This window comes from Sus scrofa, chromosome 16, assembly GCF_054392235.1.
Source record: "Sus scrofa isolate SSC_HxYL_T2T_F1_AM1 chromosome 16, Sscrofa_HxYL_maternal_Yorkshire_Landrace_v2.0, whole genome shotgun sequence".
In the NCBI taxonomy this organism is placed as follows: Eukaryota; Metazoa; Chordata; class Mammalia; order Artiodactyla; family Suidae; genus Sus; species Sus scrofa.
Genome location: NC_139398.1, coordinates 53,085,541 through 53,103,818, shown reverse-complemented (window position 1 = coordinate 53,103,818; position 18,278 = coordinate 53,085,541). Strand labels below are relative to the sequence as shown.

The following is an 18,278-nucleotide window of genomic DNA, read 5'->3' as shown; positions in this document are numbered from 1 at the left end:
TCTATTGATGTAAAAATGCCTGCCTACAAAAAAAGAATGACTATCTTTAAAAATTTACATAAGTAAATATTAGTCTCACACTGACTACTTTCACAAAATCTGAGTGAGGTTACTCTATGTGGAAAGGGGTTAGCAATCAGAGAATATCTGGGATAGAAGACTTATTAGAAATAACCTAGTTTAAAATCTTTCATTTTATATATCTGAAAATGCTAAACACAACACTAATAATTTTGGCTGCAAATGAGGAAGGAAACTAGATAGCATAAGGAAAGAGATGAAGAACTTTCACTGTTTAAGACTGTATATACTTTGAATTCTGAACTATATGAATGTTTTATTTTAAAATTATTTTTTAATTTTAATGAAGTATAGTTGATTAAAATTAAATCTTAAAGTCATCATTTTAAAGTTTCCCATTCCAGCTATGACAGAGTAGCTGGTATTAGATGAATCATCCCAATAAAATAATCTAAAAGATGCTTACAATTTTAAAAAAAAGTTTTCAGGCATCTGTTGGGTTGAATTGTGCACCCCCCCAAAAAAAGGTATGTTCAAGTCCTAACCTTAAATAGATGTGAATGTGACTTTATTTGGAATTAAGAGCCTTGCAAATGCAATCAAGTTAAAATGAGGTCATAATGGGTTACAGTGGGCCTCATTCAAGGGCTGGTGCCTTTTATAGGAAGAGAAAAATTTGGACAGAGACAAAGAAGAGATACCTGAAAATAAACCCAAATGGAGATGGAGAATGGAATGATATTTGGAGATTAACGCACCTCTCTTGGTTGGTAATTGATGAAAAAAGTAGCATAAAATCAGTAACAATATAGAAGATTTGAATAGCATAATTAACAAATTTGACCAAATTGAGATATATAAACATTACAATCCACAATGGCAAACACACATTCCTTTCAAGTGCACATAAAACAATAACAAAATACCACATGCTGGGATCATAAAACAAGACAGCACATTTTAAAGAATAAAATCGATTACAAAAAAGTAAAAAGTTCCACATGTGTGGAAATTAGGTAACACACTTCTAAGTAACCCATGGGTCTAAAAAAAAAAATTGCTGAGGAAATTTTAAAATATTTTTAAATGAGTGATAATGAAAATACTACATATCAAGACTTGTAAAAACTGAACTAAAGCTATGATTACAAGAAGAGCTTTAATGTTTTAAATGCATATAAAAGAAGAAAACTGAAAATCAACTCTAACTCAAAAAGCTAGAAAAAGAACAGCAAATTAAATTCAAAATAGTAATAGAAAGTATATTAGGAGTTTCTGTTGTGGCTCAGTGGAAATGAATCTGACTAGTATCCATGAGGATGCAGGTTTGATCCCTGGCCTTGCTCAGTGGGTTAAGGGTTCAGCGTTGCCATGAGCTATGGTATAGGTCACAGATGCAACTTGCATCCCACGTTGTGGTGGCTCTAGTGTAGACCTGCAGCTGTAGCTCCAATTAGATCCCTAGCCAGGGAACTTCCATATGCCACAGGTTCGGCCCTAAAAAGAAAAAGTATATCAAGCCTTATATGGTGTAATACTTAAAGCAAAGATAGACAAATAGGCCAATAGGACAAAATAGAGAATCCAAAAACAGATTCATAGGTATAAAGGGCCTAATTTTATAACAAAGGAACCACTAAAATGCACGGTGCTGCCTCGACCTGACATCCGTAACTTACATAGAAATCTCTTCCAGAGAGATCATACACCAAAATGAGAAAAGTAAAACAAAGCTTCTAGCAGAAAACATAAGAATATTTTATGACTTCATGTTGACCAAAAATTTTGTAAACAGTTCTGAAAAGAATTAATTTTAAAAACAAAGGTAGCTGAATTGAACTTCATTAAAATTAAGAACTTCTGTTCATCAAAAGACATCATTAAGAAAGTGAAAAAACAAGCCAGAAGAAAAAAGATAACCTGCAACCTCATGGTTCCCAGTTGGATTCGTTAACCACTGAGCCATGACGGGAACTCCAAGGGTATATGTTGAGATATCTTCATTATGTATATTCAACAAAGGGCTTACATCTAAAATATATGTAAAGTCCCACAAATCAATAGAGATAATCCAATTGTTTTAAATGTGCAAATAGCAGTCTCTTCACTAAAGAGTCAAACCAAATGACTTAACAAGTACATGAAAAGGCACTCACTGTTTATCAGGAAAGTGCAAAAATTACAAAGAACACCAGCATGACTAAATGCATACTTATGTGCAACAAGACATGAAAAAGATGTTTCAAAGAAGCATTATTTTGGAGTTCCCAACGAACCCAACTAGTATCCATGAGGACAAAGGTTTGATCCCTGGCCTTGCTCAGTGGTTAAAGAAACGGCATTGCCATGAGCTGTGGTGTAGGTTGTAGACGTGGCTTGGATTCCATGTTGCTATGGCAAAGGCCAGCAGCTACAGCTCCAGTTGGACCCCTAGCCTGAGAACCTCCATATGCCTCGAGTGCGGCTCTAGAAAGACAAAAAAAAGAAAAAGACAAAAAAGATGCATTAAGTCAAAAACTAGAAAATAATCTTACTATCCATCAACAGCAGAACAGATAACAGTGGTATGTTCCTAAACTGGGACGTTATACTCCCACATAAAAGAGTCAACTACTGCCCCACACAACTATAGAGTATCATAAATAAAGTGAGCAGTCCAAGAGTTCCCATCGTGGCGCAGTGGTTAACGAATCCAACTAGGAACCATGAGGTTGCGGGTCCGGTCCCTGCCCTTGCTCAGTGGGTTAATGATCTGGCGTTGCCGTGAGCTGTGGTATAGGTTGCAGATGCGGCTCGGATCCCGCGTTGCTGTGGTTCTGGTGTAGGCCAGTGGCTACAGCTCCAATTGGACCCCTAGCCTGGGAACCTCCATATGCCACGGGAGTGGCCCAAGAAATAGCAAAAAGACAAAAAAAAAAGTATAATACAATGATTATCTACCAAAACAGAGAAAAGACCATGTGAAAAATGTATACATATTAAAGAAAACAAGCTAGAGAAATCTTGTGTCTTTAGCAATTCTTCAAGAGCATCCTATCTTCAATTTTTTTTTTTTTGTCTTTTTGTCTTTTTGTTGTTGTCCTATCTTCAATTTTATGCACACATTAGCATTAGATGAATTCAGGCTATATCCCAAGCAGAAACTGGACAGTATCTGATCTATTACCACTCAATAAAACTTGCATTTTACATGGTAATGATACATAAGCTTGATTTGATCACTCTGTAAAAATAGTAAGAATAGAAACTATAAGACAGAACTTAGCTAAGAAAACAGATTTTTTTTGCCTGCACCCATGGCATGCAAAAGTTTCCAGACCAGGGATCAAACCTGTGCCACAGTAGTGAACCAAGTCAGAGCAATGACAAGGGACCCTTAATCACTAGGCCAGAGAACTCAAAACACAAATTTTTTGAAATGTCTTAAATTTAAATATAAGTTCAGTAACTAATCATTGCTCTCTTGCTTTACGTTCTTATCATGCTTGCTCCTGAAGTACATTCATCTCCTTTCCAGCTTATATCTCAACATATACCCTTGGAGTTCCCGTCATGGCTCAGTGGTTAACGAATCCAACTGGGAACCATGAGGTTGCGGGTTCCATCCCTGGCCTTGCTCAGTGGTTAAGGATCCGGCGTTGCCGTGAGCTGTGGTGTAGCTCAGATCCCACGTTGCTGAGGCTCTGGTGTAGGCCGGCGGCTACAGCTCTGATTAGACCCCTAGCCTAGGAACCTCCATATGCCACAGGAACGGCCCTAGAAAAAACGCAAAAAGACAAAACAACATCAACATATACCCAAAGAAATATCTTGGGGGTTAACTACTTAATACCATCTATCTCCCTTAATTTTTAAAATTTAAACTGAATTCAAATTTCTAACTCTTTATGTTAAAGTACAATCTGAAATATTTAATCATAATTTACTCTTCCATCCAATATAGTCATTTATAACCATATTCTTCATATAATCAGTAAAACAAAATGAATTTTAGGAGACATATAAAATTTAATTGGGGTGTTCTGTCGTGGCACAGTAGAAACAAATCCAACTAGGAACCATGAGGTTACAGGTTCAATCCCTGGCCTCACTCAGTGGGTTACAGATCCAGCGTTGCCATGAGCTGTGGTGCAGGTCACAGATGTGGCTCAGATCCTGCCTTGCAGTTGTGGCGTAGGCTGGCAGCTGTAGCTCCGATTTGATCCCTAACCTGGGAACCTCCATATGCCACGGGTGTGGTCCTAAAAATAAATAAATAAATAAAATTTAACTGGACATAGCAGTAGAAACATGTCTTACTGCATTGGTTCCTACAAATCAGTAACATACCATTTCTCATCACTAAACACTCCATTTCTCTCAAAACTATGAATTAATTCTAAAATAAGAGAACAATTTGCTATAAACTACAGTATCCTGAGTACAGCCTTAAAATACTCTAGTTACTTTCAATATCATTCAAGGGCATATTTTATAAGCACTGTGAAGTACGCAATTTTTTTACGGGTTTATGAATATAAAAACTTACAGAGCTGTAGTGCCATCTACTGGAGAACAAAGACTATGTTACTTCTTTGGCAAAGGTCGCTGTCATCTATCAAATTTCTGGATCGTGTCTACACTGTCTTTCCATCAGTTATATAACATGTAACTAAGTATTAAGAGAAGTTTGTTCACTTAACCACCTACAGAACAGTTACAACTGAGCCGGATGAGACTACAAACATATAAATACAACCCCATTTCCACCACAGAGGCAATAATGCAAAAAACTAGAGAATTAACTAACATTAGTTGGCTCAGAAATGACCTGGGATTTCTTTCTCAATGACATTTTCCAAAATCCTAGTCTGGTAATTCCTTTCAAAAAAAAAAAAGACATTTTTAAACATGACTCATTAATTCAGCATCTGGTTTGAGCCCATAAAATTAGAGATCCTTAGGGAGTTCTCTGATGGCCTAGCGGGTTGAGGCTCCTGCGTTCTCACTGCTGTGGCTCTGGTTGCTGCTGTGCGACGTAGGTTCGATCCCTGGCCCAGGAATTCCCACATACTGCCTGTGTGGCAAAAAAGAAAAAAACAAAAAACAAAAAACAAGAGAGAACCTGAAATAAACATTGCAACTCTTAATTTAAAAAAAAATTAGAGATCCTTAAAAACAGAAGGCCAACAGGAAATCTACATACCCTATGCCTGGGGCAGGAATGGGGGGGCACTCATGGGGAATAGCAATAATATAGAGGTTGATTTGTAATTAACTATGTATAACACTTTTCTTCCTCAGTTTTTTTCCTTTAAAAATCAAACATTTCAGATTTGCACTATCATCCTAGCTCAGAGAGAATGTTAATCTTCTCTGTATTGTTCCAACTTTAAGATATTTGCTGCTGAAGTTCTCTAGTGGTACAGCAGGTTAAGGAGCAGCTGGTTAAGGATCTGACGCTGTCACGATAGTGGCTCGGGTCACTGCTATGCTGTGGATTCGATACCTGGCCTGGCAATTTCCACATGCTATGGGGTGCGGCTGGAAAAAATCAAGTGTGCGTGTGCACGCGTGTATAAAACATAAAAATACCATATGTGTTGCTAAAATAAGCACAAATGCATTCTTTTACATAAAGAATGAAGATTAACTGATAACAATTTTATAACTCCTTGAACTTGAAAGGGGGAAAAAGATGGAACTGAGAGGGAGAAAGAGATGGAACTTACTGAGGTGCTACACGTCTCCAGTATCGATCAATTCCATTTTTAAAATACAGCACAGCAAGCCACCTTACATTTATATCCAGAGAGTGATTTGTGAAAATATTCTGTAAATAAAAAACAAAGTGTTAGAATGAACATGTAGTAAGTTAAAAGTATAACTAATACATTACAATCAAGTTTGGGTAGATTTAAAAATTATTTTTATTATACTTGATTTACAATGTTCTATCAATTTCTACTGAATAGCAAAGTAACCCAGTTATACACACACACACATATATATATATTATATATATATACACACATACACATTCTTTTTCTCATATCATCTTCTATCATTTTCTATCGGAAGTGACTGGATATATTGTTCCCTGTGCTATACAGAAAGACATCATCGCTTATCCATTCTAAACGTAATAGTTTGCATCTACTAACCCCAAACTCCTAGTCCATCCCACTCCCTCCCCCTCCCCCTTGGCAAACAAAAGTCTGGTTTCCATGTCTGTAAGTCTGTTTCTGTTCTGCAGACAAGTTCACCTATGCCAGATTTTAGATTCCACATATAAGTGATATCACATGGTATCAGTCTTTCTCTTTCTGACTTACTTCACTTAGTATGAGAATCTCCAGTTCCAACCATGTTGCTGCAAATGGCATTATGTTGTTCTTTTTATGGATGATGTAGTATTCTCTTGTGTATATGTACCACATCTTTTTTTTTTTTTTTTTTTTTTTTTTGCCTTTTTTTTAAGGGCTGCACCCATGGCATATGGAAGTCCCCAGGGTAGGGGTTGAATCTGAGCTAGGCTGCCAGCCTGAACCACAGCCTCAGCAATGCCAGATCCGAGCCACATCTGGAGCCATGTTTGTGACCTACACCACAGCTCATAGTAACATTGGATCCTAGACCCACTGAGCGAGGCCAGGGATCAAACCTATATTCTCATGTATACTAGTCAGATTTGTTTTCACTGTGCCACAACTAGAACCCCTTAATCCATTCATCTTTTGATGGACATTTAGATTGTTTCCATGTCTTGACTACTGTGAATAGTGCTGCAATGAACATAGGGGTCCATGTGTATCTTTTTTTTTTTTTTTTTGCCTTTTTTTTTTTTTTTTTTTTTTTTTTTAGCATTTTACCTGTAGCATATGGAGGTCTCAGGCTAAGGGTCCAACTGGAGCAACGGCTGCTGACCTACACCACAGCTCACAGCAATGCCAGATCCTTAACCCCCTGAGAGAGGCCAGGGATCAAACCCACAACCTCATGGTGCCTAGTTGGATTTGTTACCACTACACCACGACAGAAACTCCATGTGCATCTTTTGAATGAAAGCGCTGTCTGGATATATGCCCAATAGTGGGATTGTTGGATCATATGGTAGTTCTGTATTTAGTTTTCAAGGACCCTCCACAGTTTTCTATAGTGGTTTTATCAATTTGCATTCCCACCAACAGTGCAGGTGGATTCCCTTTTCTCCACTCCCTCTCCAGCATTTGTTATTTGTTAGCTTGTTAATAATGGTCATTCTGACTGATGTGAGGTAGTACCTCAATGTAGTTTTGATTTGTATTTCCCTAATAATTAGTGATATTGAGTATTTTTTCATGTGTCTATTGGCTATCCGTATTATCTTATTGGGAGAAATGTCTATTTAGGTATTCTGCCCATTTATCCATTGGGTTGTCTGTTTTTTTGTTGTTGTTGTTTAGGCTATTTGTATATTTTGGAGATTAGGCCCTTGTCAGTTGTATCATTTGCAACTATTTTCTCCCATTCCATAGGTGATCTTTTCGTCTTTTTTATGGCTTCCTTTGCTGTGAAAAAGCCTGTAAGTTTCATTAGTTTGGTTTATTTCTGTTTTTATTTCTATAGCCTTAGCCTTTCTGACCTAAAAAACATTTGTACAGTTGATGAGAATGTTTACTTATATTCTCTTCTAGGAGTTTTATGGTATCGTACCTTGTTTAAGTCTTTAAGCCACTTTGAGTTTATTTTTGTGCATAGTGTGACAGTGTGTTCTAGTTTCACTAATTTACATGCAGCCATCCAGTTTTCCTAGCACCACTTACTGAAGAGACTGTCTTTTTCTCATTTTATATTCTTGCCTCCTTTGTTGAAGATTAATTGATCCTAGATGTCTGAGTTTATTTCTGGGCTCTCTATTATGTTCCATTGGTCTGCATGTCTGTTTTTGTACTAGTATCACACTGTCTTGATTACCGTAGCTTTGTAACATTGTCTGAATTCTGGGAGAGTTATGCCTTCTGCTTTTTGTTCCTCAGGATTGCTTTGGCAATTCTGGGTCTTTTATAGTTCCATATAAATTTTGGATTGTTTGTTCTAGGTCTGTGAAAAATGTCATGGGTAATTTGATAGGGATTGCATTAAATCTGTAGATTGCTTTATGTAGTGTGGCCATTTTAAACATATTAATTCATCCAATCCAGGAGCATGGGATATCTTTCCATTTCTTTGCATCCTCTTTAATTTCCGTATTAATGTTGTATAGTTCTCAGCATCTAAGTCTTTCACCTCCGTGGTCAGGTTTATTCCTAGCTATTTAACTTTTGGGGGTGTGATTCTAAAGGTGTTTTTTTTTATATATTCCTTTTCCAATATTTCATTGTTAGTATAAAGAAATACAATGGATTTCTCAGTGTTGATCCTGTATCCTGTTATTTGCTGATTTCACTGATCAGTTTGAGTAGTTTTTGTGTATACCACAGCTCATGGCAACACCAGATCCTTAACCCACTGAGTGAGGCCAGGGATTGAACCCGCAACCTCTTGGTTCCTAGTCGAATTTGTTTCCGCTGCACCACGAAGGGAACTCCTGGATAGATTTTTAATTAAAGTCTTCAATTAATTTTATCACTACATACATGTAATTATTTTCTAAATATCTACAGCTGTACAATTCATGTAAGAAAGCCTATCTGCTCAGGAGTATGTTAATTATATAAGCTGAGTAATGGACATAGGGAGATTCATTATACTATTCTACTTTTAGGTATTTTTGAAATTTTCCCTAACAAAAAATTAAACTTGGAAGCAAACAAACCTAATTTCACAGCATAATCTACATACACACACAAAACTAAAATAAATAGCCCTAAATTAAAAAAGAAAAAGTGGAGGAGTTCTGTTGTGGCTGAGCAGTTAACGAATCTGACTAGCATCCATGAGGACACAGGTTTGATCCCTGGCCTTGCTCAGTGGATTAAGGATCCAGAGTTGCCATGAGCTGTGACGTAGGTTGCAGATGTGGCTTGGATCCCACATTGCTGTGGGATTTGACCCCTAGCCTGGGAAGCTCCATATGCTGCAGGTGCAGCCCTCAAAAGAAAAAAAAAGAAGAAAAAGTAGTAGACCCACCACAGAATAGACTCAAAGATTCTAAGGAGTCAAAGCCCAAGTTAGTAATTCATGCTATAAAATAACAAATTATTTCAAAGTATTCTCCTTATCTACCAGTAAGTTTGATGGCAAAACAATTTTAAGTAATATAAATGTAGAAGTAACACAAATAATTTCAACTCAAAATTAACCGCTACTTAAAAAAAAAATTTATTCACTGTTTTAACCCAAATACAGGCCATCTTCACCCTGCACCAAAATGGGACACCATAAAAATGACTGTGCAAGCTAAACCACGCAATATGATCTTGAAGTCAAAAATTACAGCTATTATGTGACCTTTAAAATTTACTTTAAGGAGTTCCCATTGTGGCTCAGCAGTACTGAACCTAACTAGCACCCATGAGGATGCAGGTTTGATCTCTGGCCCCACTTAGTGGGTTAAGGATCCAGCGTTGCCGTGAGCTGTGATGTAGGCCATAGACATGGCTTGGACCTGGCATTGCTGTGGCTGTGGTGTAGCCTGGCAGCCACAGCTTCAATGTGACCCCTAGCCTGGAAACTTCCATATGCCACAGGTACAGCCCTAAAAATAATAAAAACAAACAAACCTAAAATTTATTTTAAAATTTATTTAAACATTTATTAAAACTGTTACCAAACATTTATAAACGATCATTTTAAATATATACAGAAATACGAATAGTAAAACTAATATTTACACTGTAATTTAAGTCATGAACACTGAGAATTAAAAATGTTTCTAGAATAGCAGGTATATAGGACAAATAGGGACTGTAGGAATATGTTAACTGACTAAAATTTGTACTATACCTCAGACCAAAAACAACTCAAATCCCTAGAGTTTACCTTTTAAACACAAATTTATATGGGAAAATCTCAAACCAAAAATAATGATGTGGAAGTATGTTCTTTACTATAAAAAATATTTATATGTTAAGTATTAAAAATAAATATGTATACTATAATTCTACTTTTTAAAAATCATGTACATACCCACAAAAGTTAACAAAGACAGTGGTGTATGCCCATTTATTTCTTAAGATCCCTGACAACTGAGTCGCATCCTTCTTTTGGGTCTCCTTTGCAAAACAAAGTATAGGTTCTCTCACTACATTAATTGCATTCGATTTTTAACACTTTACATGTCTACCTTCCACATTAGATTGAGTTCTGTCTTACGAGTGCAGTCTAGCACAGAATCCAGCAAAGCAGAAACTTCATAAATATCTACTTGCCCAGTAGATGAGTGAATAATGAGTAAATAAATGGAAGTAATATGGGAATATTGTGGAAGTTGGTGGATCTCAGCTACACTTAGGAACCAAGAAAAGTCAAACGGCAGGTGTCAATCCAAGTAAAAATATTCACAAGCATACTGAATAACAAGACTGAAGACAAGCCTAAGAACAGGTATACAAATTTAGGAATCTCCAGACTAAACAGGACAGCTAAGGCTTAAATAAAGCAAATGTGACAAGACAGTGAAAACAGGAAAAAAGGAAAAAATAACTTAAATTCAGCAGTTTTAAAATCTATTATAAGTATAATCTATTCCACCTCAAAGAAAGTTTAATATTCTTCTAAGAAGAAAAGTATACCTAGCAAAAATAAAAATGAAAAGATCTAAGCACTTAATACTAATAATTCATACATAATATTGAAAAGTATAAAGCATACCTACTGGTTTTTTTCAAGGTCAAGTAGTAACTAAAATAAATTCTAGAAGTGTTTCATATTTTGTCCTGAAAAAAATGAGGCTAATTACAGAGCACACTCATTTAAATAAGCACATAAAAATTAAAGATAATCAGAAATTTTCTAAATATTTATCCTATGCCCCAAATTCACAAACGAGATGCTGGGATTATCTATAAGAATAAGTTACAGACACATACCATGCTCTTGGTTTAGAAGAGTTAATATTATCAAAATGACTATACTACCTAAAGCAATCTACAGATTGAATGCAATCCCTATCAAATTACCAAGGACATTTTTCACAGAACTTGAACAATGTATTTTAAAGATTGTTCAGAAGCACAAAAGACCCAGAATAGCCAAAGACATCCTGAAAAAGAAAAATGGAGCTGGAGGAATCAGGCTCCCAGACTTCAGACTACACTGCAAAGCAACAGTCATCAAAACCACGTGGTAATGGCACAAAGACAGAAATACAGATCAGTGGAACAGGATAGAAAGCCCAGAATTCAACCCATGCACCTACAGCCAAAAAAATCTATAACAAAGGAGCCAAGAATATACAATGGAGAAAGGACAGCTTGTTCAATGAGTGGTGCTGGGAAAACTGGACAGCCACATGGAAAAGAATGAAATTAGAACATTCCCTAACACCATACACAAAAAGAAACTCCAAATGGATTAAAGACCTAGATATAAGACCAGACACTAAAAACACAGGCCAAACACTCTCCAACATAAACGACAGCAACATCTTCTCAGATCCACCTCTTAGAGTAATGACAGTAAAAACAAAAATAAGCAAATGGGACCTAATCAAACTTAAAAGTTTCTGCACAGCAAAGGAAACCTAAACAACACAAAAAGACAACCCACAGAATGGGAGAAAATCTTTGCAAATGAATCAACAGACAAGGGATTAATCTCCAAAATTTATAAACACCTTCTGTAGCTCCATACCAAAAAAACAAACAACCCCATCCAAAAACGGGCAGAAGATCTAAACAGACAGTTCTCCAAAGAAGACATACAGATGGCCAAAAAACACATGAAAAGATGTTCAACATCACTCATTATAAGAGAAATGCAAATCAAAACCACTATGAGGTACCACCTTACACCAGCCAGAATGGCCATCATCCAAAAATCTACAAACAATAAGTGCTGGAGAGGGTGTGGAGAGAAAGTAACCCTGGTACACTGTTGGTGGGATTGTAAGTGGGTGCAACCACTGTGGAAAACAGTATGGAGAGTCCTCAGAAAACTAACAACAGAACTACCATTTGATCCAGCAATCCCACTCCTGGGCATCTATCCAGAGAAAAACATGACTCGAAAAGACACATGTACTCCAATATTCACTGCAGCACTCTTTGCAATAGCCAAGACATGGAAACAACCTAAATGTCCATCAACAGAGGAGTGGATCCAGAAGATGTGGTACATATACACAATGGAATATGACTCTGCCATTAAAACGAACAAAATATCAGCATTTTTAGCAACATGGATAGACCTAGAAATTATTATGCTAAGTAAAGTCAGCCATACAATGAGACACCAACATCAAATGTTTTCACTGACATGTGGAATCTGAAAAAAAGGACACAATGAATTTCTTTGCAGAACAGATGCTGACTCACAGACTTTGAAAACAGTTTGGGGGGGCTGGGGGGATGTGCTTGGGTTATGGGATAGAAATCCTGTGAAACTGGATTGTGACGATCATTATACAACTACAGATGTAATTTAAAAAAAAATAAGATACAGGCCGCAGACGCAGCATTGCTGTGGCTGTGGCGCAGGCCTGCAGCTACAGCCCTCATTAGACCCCTAGCCTGGGAACCTCCATGTGCCATGGGTGTGGCCCTAAAAAAACAAAAGACAAAAAAAAAAAAAAAAAAAGAATAAGATACTTCATTTATTATCTTTAGAAATCAATCTTTTTTCATCTTTATGTGTCTGTGCATAACAGCCAACTCTCAGGTTATACTCAGAATATCAAGTATGACACCAGATATTTAATTTCCCTTACATGCATGACTAGTATCTTCTTAAATGTAACAACTCAAACTTTTTAGTCATGAAGTCAAAATATGTACGTAATGCTATAGTCTTCCATTATACTTGATAGAGTAAACAATTCTCCTAGGAATTTTTGGCCCAGTCAAATACTGAATCAGTTCTTGATCCAAGCAGTCACCACATTACATGGCCAGAAACTAAATCAAACACTAATTAGAGTTGTCAAATTTTCAGAAGAAAAGAATAAGAAAAGCCTGCAACACAAAAAGACATCCTTCCATTCCAGCATTAATAAAACAATTTTGATTAATTAGCCAAAAGCTTTAAACTCCCAGAAACATTTAGTTAAAGCACATATTGTTCACCATTACACTATTTCTCACAACACCCTGGAAAAGATCAGATTGCTAAGAAAATAACTTTTAGATAGGGAAAAGAAAGAGATGTTCGAAAGTGACATAAACTGAACAAGGTAGACCTACCCTGCTGCTGCAGCAGGGAGACCTGAAAAGCTCTTGACAATATAAATTAATTGGGGCAAAATAAGGATGAAGACAAAACATGAAAGTGTACTATCTACAGTCTTTAGGTCAGCATTAACATGCTAAAATAGATTATCTGCACAGTGTCACCTTCTGAGCAGATAACATCAGGACCCTGCTGGGTTATTTACTCAACTATAAACAATTATTTCTTAAACATTCTCAGAGCCATGCCCTGAATGAGTATGTGGCAGGAGCAATGGTAGCCACACATTTACACCAGTTTCAGCAAAGTAAACCGCCAATACAAGTATGTTTTTAGAACAGTTAAAATAATAGTATCGCAGAGTTCCTGCTGTGGCTCACTGGGTTAAGAACTCAACTAGTATCCATGAGGATGCAGGTTCAATCCCTGGCCTTGCTCAATGGGTTAAGGATCCAGGGTTGCCACAAGCTGTAGCGTAAGCTGCAAATCCAACTCGGATCTGGTATTGCTATGGCTGTGGCATAGGCCTGCAACTGTAGTATGATTTGACCCCTAACCCAGGAACTTCCATAAGTGCAGGTGCAGCCTTTAAAAGCCAAAAGCAACAGTATCTCATTATATTAAAAATGATAATAAATTGGAGTCCCTGCTGTGAGCATTGGGGTAAGGATCCGATTGTGGTGGCTTGGGTCAAGAGGAGGTGTGGGTTCCATCCCCCACCCGTTGGTGCAGCTTGGGTGTGGAACTTACATATGCCACAGGTGCAGCCATAAAAAATAAATGATTAAATAAATACACAAGTAAATAAAAACTACAGTAAATTATTAAAAAAAAAAAAAAACTTACCAGCAACACTGAATAGAAACCTGGCTGTGTTTCCCACTGTTTCAACTGTTCCTCGGCTGGTTTTAACACAGCAGTATCCTGACTGGTGGCCTGTGTTAAGACCTGAAGGACAACAGTACTGGCACTATTGAGATCCATGGAAACCTGGCAATGATAAGTCAACATACTTGAATGTACGTTATACTTTAAAAATTCACAGTAACATAAATGCAGAAAAAACTTCAATGTTCCAAATTACTCCTATATTTTAATCATTTACCTACTCTTTCATGTTTCTGCTGGAGTTCTACCTTTTTTATGCACCACCTGCACTCTTATTTAAAACTTTTCCTAATTCAAATCACTTTTGATTAAATCAATTTATTTCTAAAGGAAATTATCATTTATTGTTCCATATACAGAAGACAGTAAATTGGAAAAAAATGGTAAACAAAAAACAGTTACATAACTCTTTTTCTTCAAATTTACTTAATTCTGGTTAAATACCACTGCCTGCCCAAGGCTCTAATCAATGCCTTTTGTCTTAGGGTGTTTTGGGTTTTTGTTTTTTTTTTTTTTTTTTTAAAGATAAGCATTATAAAAGCTATAAAGACCAGGGAAGAAAACTGAAAAAGGAATGTTCTGACTGCTAAGTACCTCATATCATCATCATTCTATATTATATTTAACACATATCCAAAACATCATCCTCTCAATAGGTAGTCAACATTTTGAAAACACTGAGATATTTTACCATTTTTTATATTAAATCTTCAAAATTCTGTGTATATTTTACAAATCTTTTTTTTTTTTTTAACCATATACCAAGTACTCAATAGCTACATGCAACTAATGACTACAGTATTAGCACGACTTTAGAAAAACCCCAAAGTGTGGTCCAAGGACTGGCAACAGCAGTATCACCTCACAGAAATGCAAATTCTCAATCCTCTCTCCAAACCTATAAATGAAAATAGGGGCTGAACGGAGGAGGCAGTGGGCAAACATCTCTGCTTTAGTAACTTCTCTAGGAAAATATTAACAATTGCCAAAATTTTAGAAGCACAATTTTATTTATTTTTATTTTACAATGATTTTTATTTTTTCCATTATAGCTGGTTTACATGAAGCACAATTTTAGAAATCTAAAACTGATGGAGTTCCCGTCGTGGCGCAGTGGGTAACGAATCCGACTGGGAACCATGAGGTTGCGGGTTCGGTCCCTGCCCTTGCTCAGTGGGTTAACGATCTGGCGCTGCCGTGAGCTGTGGTGTAGGTTGCAGACACGGTTCGGATCCCAGGTTGCTGTGGCTCTGGTGTAGGCCTGTGGCTACAGCTCCGATTGGACCCCTAGCCTGGGAACCTCCATATGCCGCGGGAGCGGCCCAAGAAATAGCAAAAAGACAAAAAATAAATAAATAAATAAAATAAAACTGAGGTACGCAGTTCCCATTGTGTCCCAGTGGTTAACAAATTCAACTAGGAACCATGAGGTTGCGGGTTCGATCCCTGGCCTTGCTCAGTAGGTTAACGATCTGGCGTTGCTGTGAGCTGTGAGCTGTGGTGTAGGTCGAAGATGCAGCTCGGATCCCAAGTTGCTGTGGCTCTGGTGTAGGCCAGCGGCTACAGCTCTGATTGGACCCCTAGCCTGGGAACCTCCATATGCCTTCGGAGCAGCCCTAGAAAAGGCAAAAAGACCAATAAATAAATAAATAAATACAACTGAGGTACATCTGAAAGTCCAGCTCTATTGCTAACGCAGTGGATGACAAAATGCACAGTAGTTTCAATTATACAATCCTATAAAAGAAGGCACACCAGCACTGATTTGCAGTTTTCACAATGGAACTGTCTAAGGTACAAAGGGCAGGAATTCACTAATGCTCCCCTAAGCAATGTAAGGGCAACAAGCTAAAATAAAAATAAAAAGTTAAAAAAAAAAAAGCTAACATCTGAGCATACAGTAATACATGACACACATAATAGTAAGTGCTTTATTCATTTATTTGTTCTTAATAATAATTCTATGCAGTACATACTATTATCCCCACTAGACTTGAACACCAAAGCCACAATTCTTTATCAGTAACTAATACTGACTTCCTTAAGCGACAGAACAGATATCTAAGGATGTAGTCCCAGGGGTCCAAAAGATATATATACTTAATATTTATTTGCTGAATTAGGAAAGTGATCAATTTTGAACAACAAAGCACTTCACACTGAACCATACAACAGCTAATAAACTGATTTATTCAATAAAATTGCTGAAAGCCTGCTGTGTACCAGGCACTGCTTGTGCTACAAATATAGCAGTGAACAAAATGGTGTCCCTGACTTTACACATTTTTCATTCTTGTAGAACAAGACAGACCTGTTTTTTTTTTTTTGGTTTGTTTTTGTTTTTATTTTTTCCATTATAGTTGATTTACATAAATGAAGAGCTCATTGTTTTTTTAATGGCCACACCTGCAGCATATGGAAGTTCCCAGGCCAGGGCCAAGGATGGAGCCACAGTTGCAGCAAAACAGGCTAGATAGAGATTGAACCCGAGATTCTGCAGCAACCTGATCCGCTGCAGTCGGATTCTCAACCCACTGCACCACTGTGGGAACTCCCAACAGATCTTTTTTTAAAAAGAGAGAGAGAGAGAAAAGAGGTAGTGATATGAAGAAAGTAAGACCAACTGAAATTGAATGTGCTACTTCAGATTAGGTATTCAGATAAGGCTGCTCCAGTGACATTTACAAGAGACATGAAAAGGACAAAAGAGATCAAGCCACGCAAAGATTTGAAAGCAGAGCTCTGAATAGGGAAAACAACTGAAAACAAGGCCTTATTATTATAAATAAATTAAGAAAGCCAGTATGATTGGCAGTTAATAAGCAAAGGGCAAAGTAATACAAGATGAGGAAAGATCATCTGTTCCTGTAAGCAGGAACAGATCATGAGACAACCCTGTAGGTGAAAATAAAGAGTCTGAACTTTCAGGAGTTCTCTGGTGGCTCAGCGGATTAAGGATTCGGCATTGTCACTGCTGTGGCATGGGTTCAATATCTGGCCCAGAAACGTCCATATGCCACAGGCTCAGAAAAAAAATTAAAAATAAAAATAAAATGGGAGTTCCCGTTGTGGTGCAGCAGAAATGAATCTGACTAGGAACCACAAGGTGCCGGGTTCGATCCCTGGCCTTGCTCAGTGGGTAAAGGATCTGGCATTGCCATGAGCTGTGGTGTAGGTTGCAGATGCGGCTTGGATCCTGCATGGCTGCAGCTGTGGCGTAGGCTGGCAGCGGTAGCTCCAGTTGGACCCCTAACCTGGGAATCTCCATATGCCATGGGTGTGGCCCTAAAAAGCAAAAAATTAAAAATAAAATAAAATAAAGAGTCTGAACTTCTATATATGCACCCCAAAAAAGCCACTGGAAGATTGGAAGAATGAGTATAATAATAAAGGCTCTACCAGAATTCATCCTGACCCCAACCCTACCCCTCCCAAAAAGAAAGAAAAAAGCTATGTCTCTGTTTTGGGACTACTACTTGAAAAATAAAATCACTGACTACTGCCAACTCCCAGAGCAATTTTTACCTGGAGCAAAGACTGGGCAGAGCACTCACATACATGCACACCTTCATACTACTCTGGATTTTCACAACAAAGCAACCCTAAAGTCTATGTACTCTCATCTTTATGCCCCACTTACCCTCACCATTCACATGTTCTAACAGAAATGCTAGACAGAGTTCCCCATCCTGACCTCCCTCCAGCACACTGCTCCATCCAGGTCCTTCCCAGAAGCCCATGTCCTGTCCTCTCTTCCTCTTAACTTTGATCCTTGCCCCCAAGAAGCCCATGCAGTCTGGGAGGGAGAGCTCAGTGGGTATATTTTTGGAGAACCAATTTTGTGCAAAGCACTGCAATAGTTGTTAGGTAAGAATCAGAAAGGGCCTTTTCTCTACCCAAGATATGGGGGATATGAGGTGGGAGGTAGAGAGAATTATTCTTACTAAAACAAACTATGAAAAATAAGTTTCCAGAACACCAGCTGGAACCCAGAGTATATTTCCCCCATAGAAACAATATTATGAGTGGTTTATATAATGGGTAAAAAGTCTTTTTGGTCTGAGAAACAAACCATCATTCTG

General features: G+C 37.5%; 1 protein-coding gene and 1 non-coding gene across 17 annotated transcripts in view; both read right to left on the bottom strand.

Moving 5' to 3' along the window:
- Window positions 1-18,278, bottom strand: part of IPO11 (importin 11) — an 820,387-nt gene that overhangs the window by 781,990 nt on the left and 20,119 nt on the right. For all 16 annotated transcript variants that reach the window (XR_014831432.1, XR_014831435.1, XR_014831431.1 and 13 more), the window contains exons 2-3: window positions 14,155-14,298; window positions 5,733-5,833 (exon numbers count right to left, since the gene is read on the bottom strand). Coding sequence is in view for 4 of the 16 variants with exons in the window: in XM_085002403.1 (XP_084858529.1) it covers window positions 5,733-5,833; window positions 14,155-14,292 (239 nt within the window). In the remaining 12 variants the exon portion in view is untranslated. The remainder of the gene's footprint in view (window positions 1-5,732; window positions 5,834-14,154; window positions 14,299-18,278) is intronic.
- Window positions 5,315-5,416, bottom strand: LOC146395576 (U6 spliceosomal RNA). The gene has a single exon (XR_014831675.1). It is a non-coding gene; the product is annotated as a U6 spliceosomal RNA (small nuclear RNA).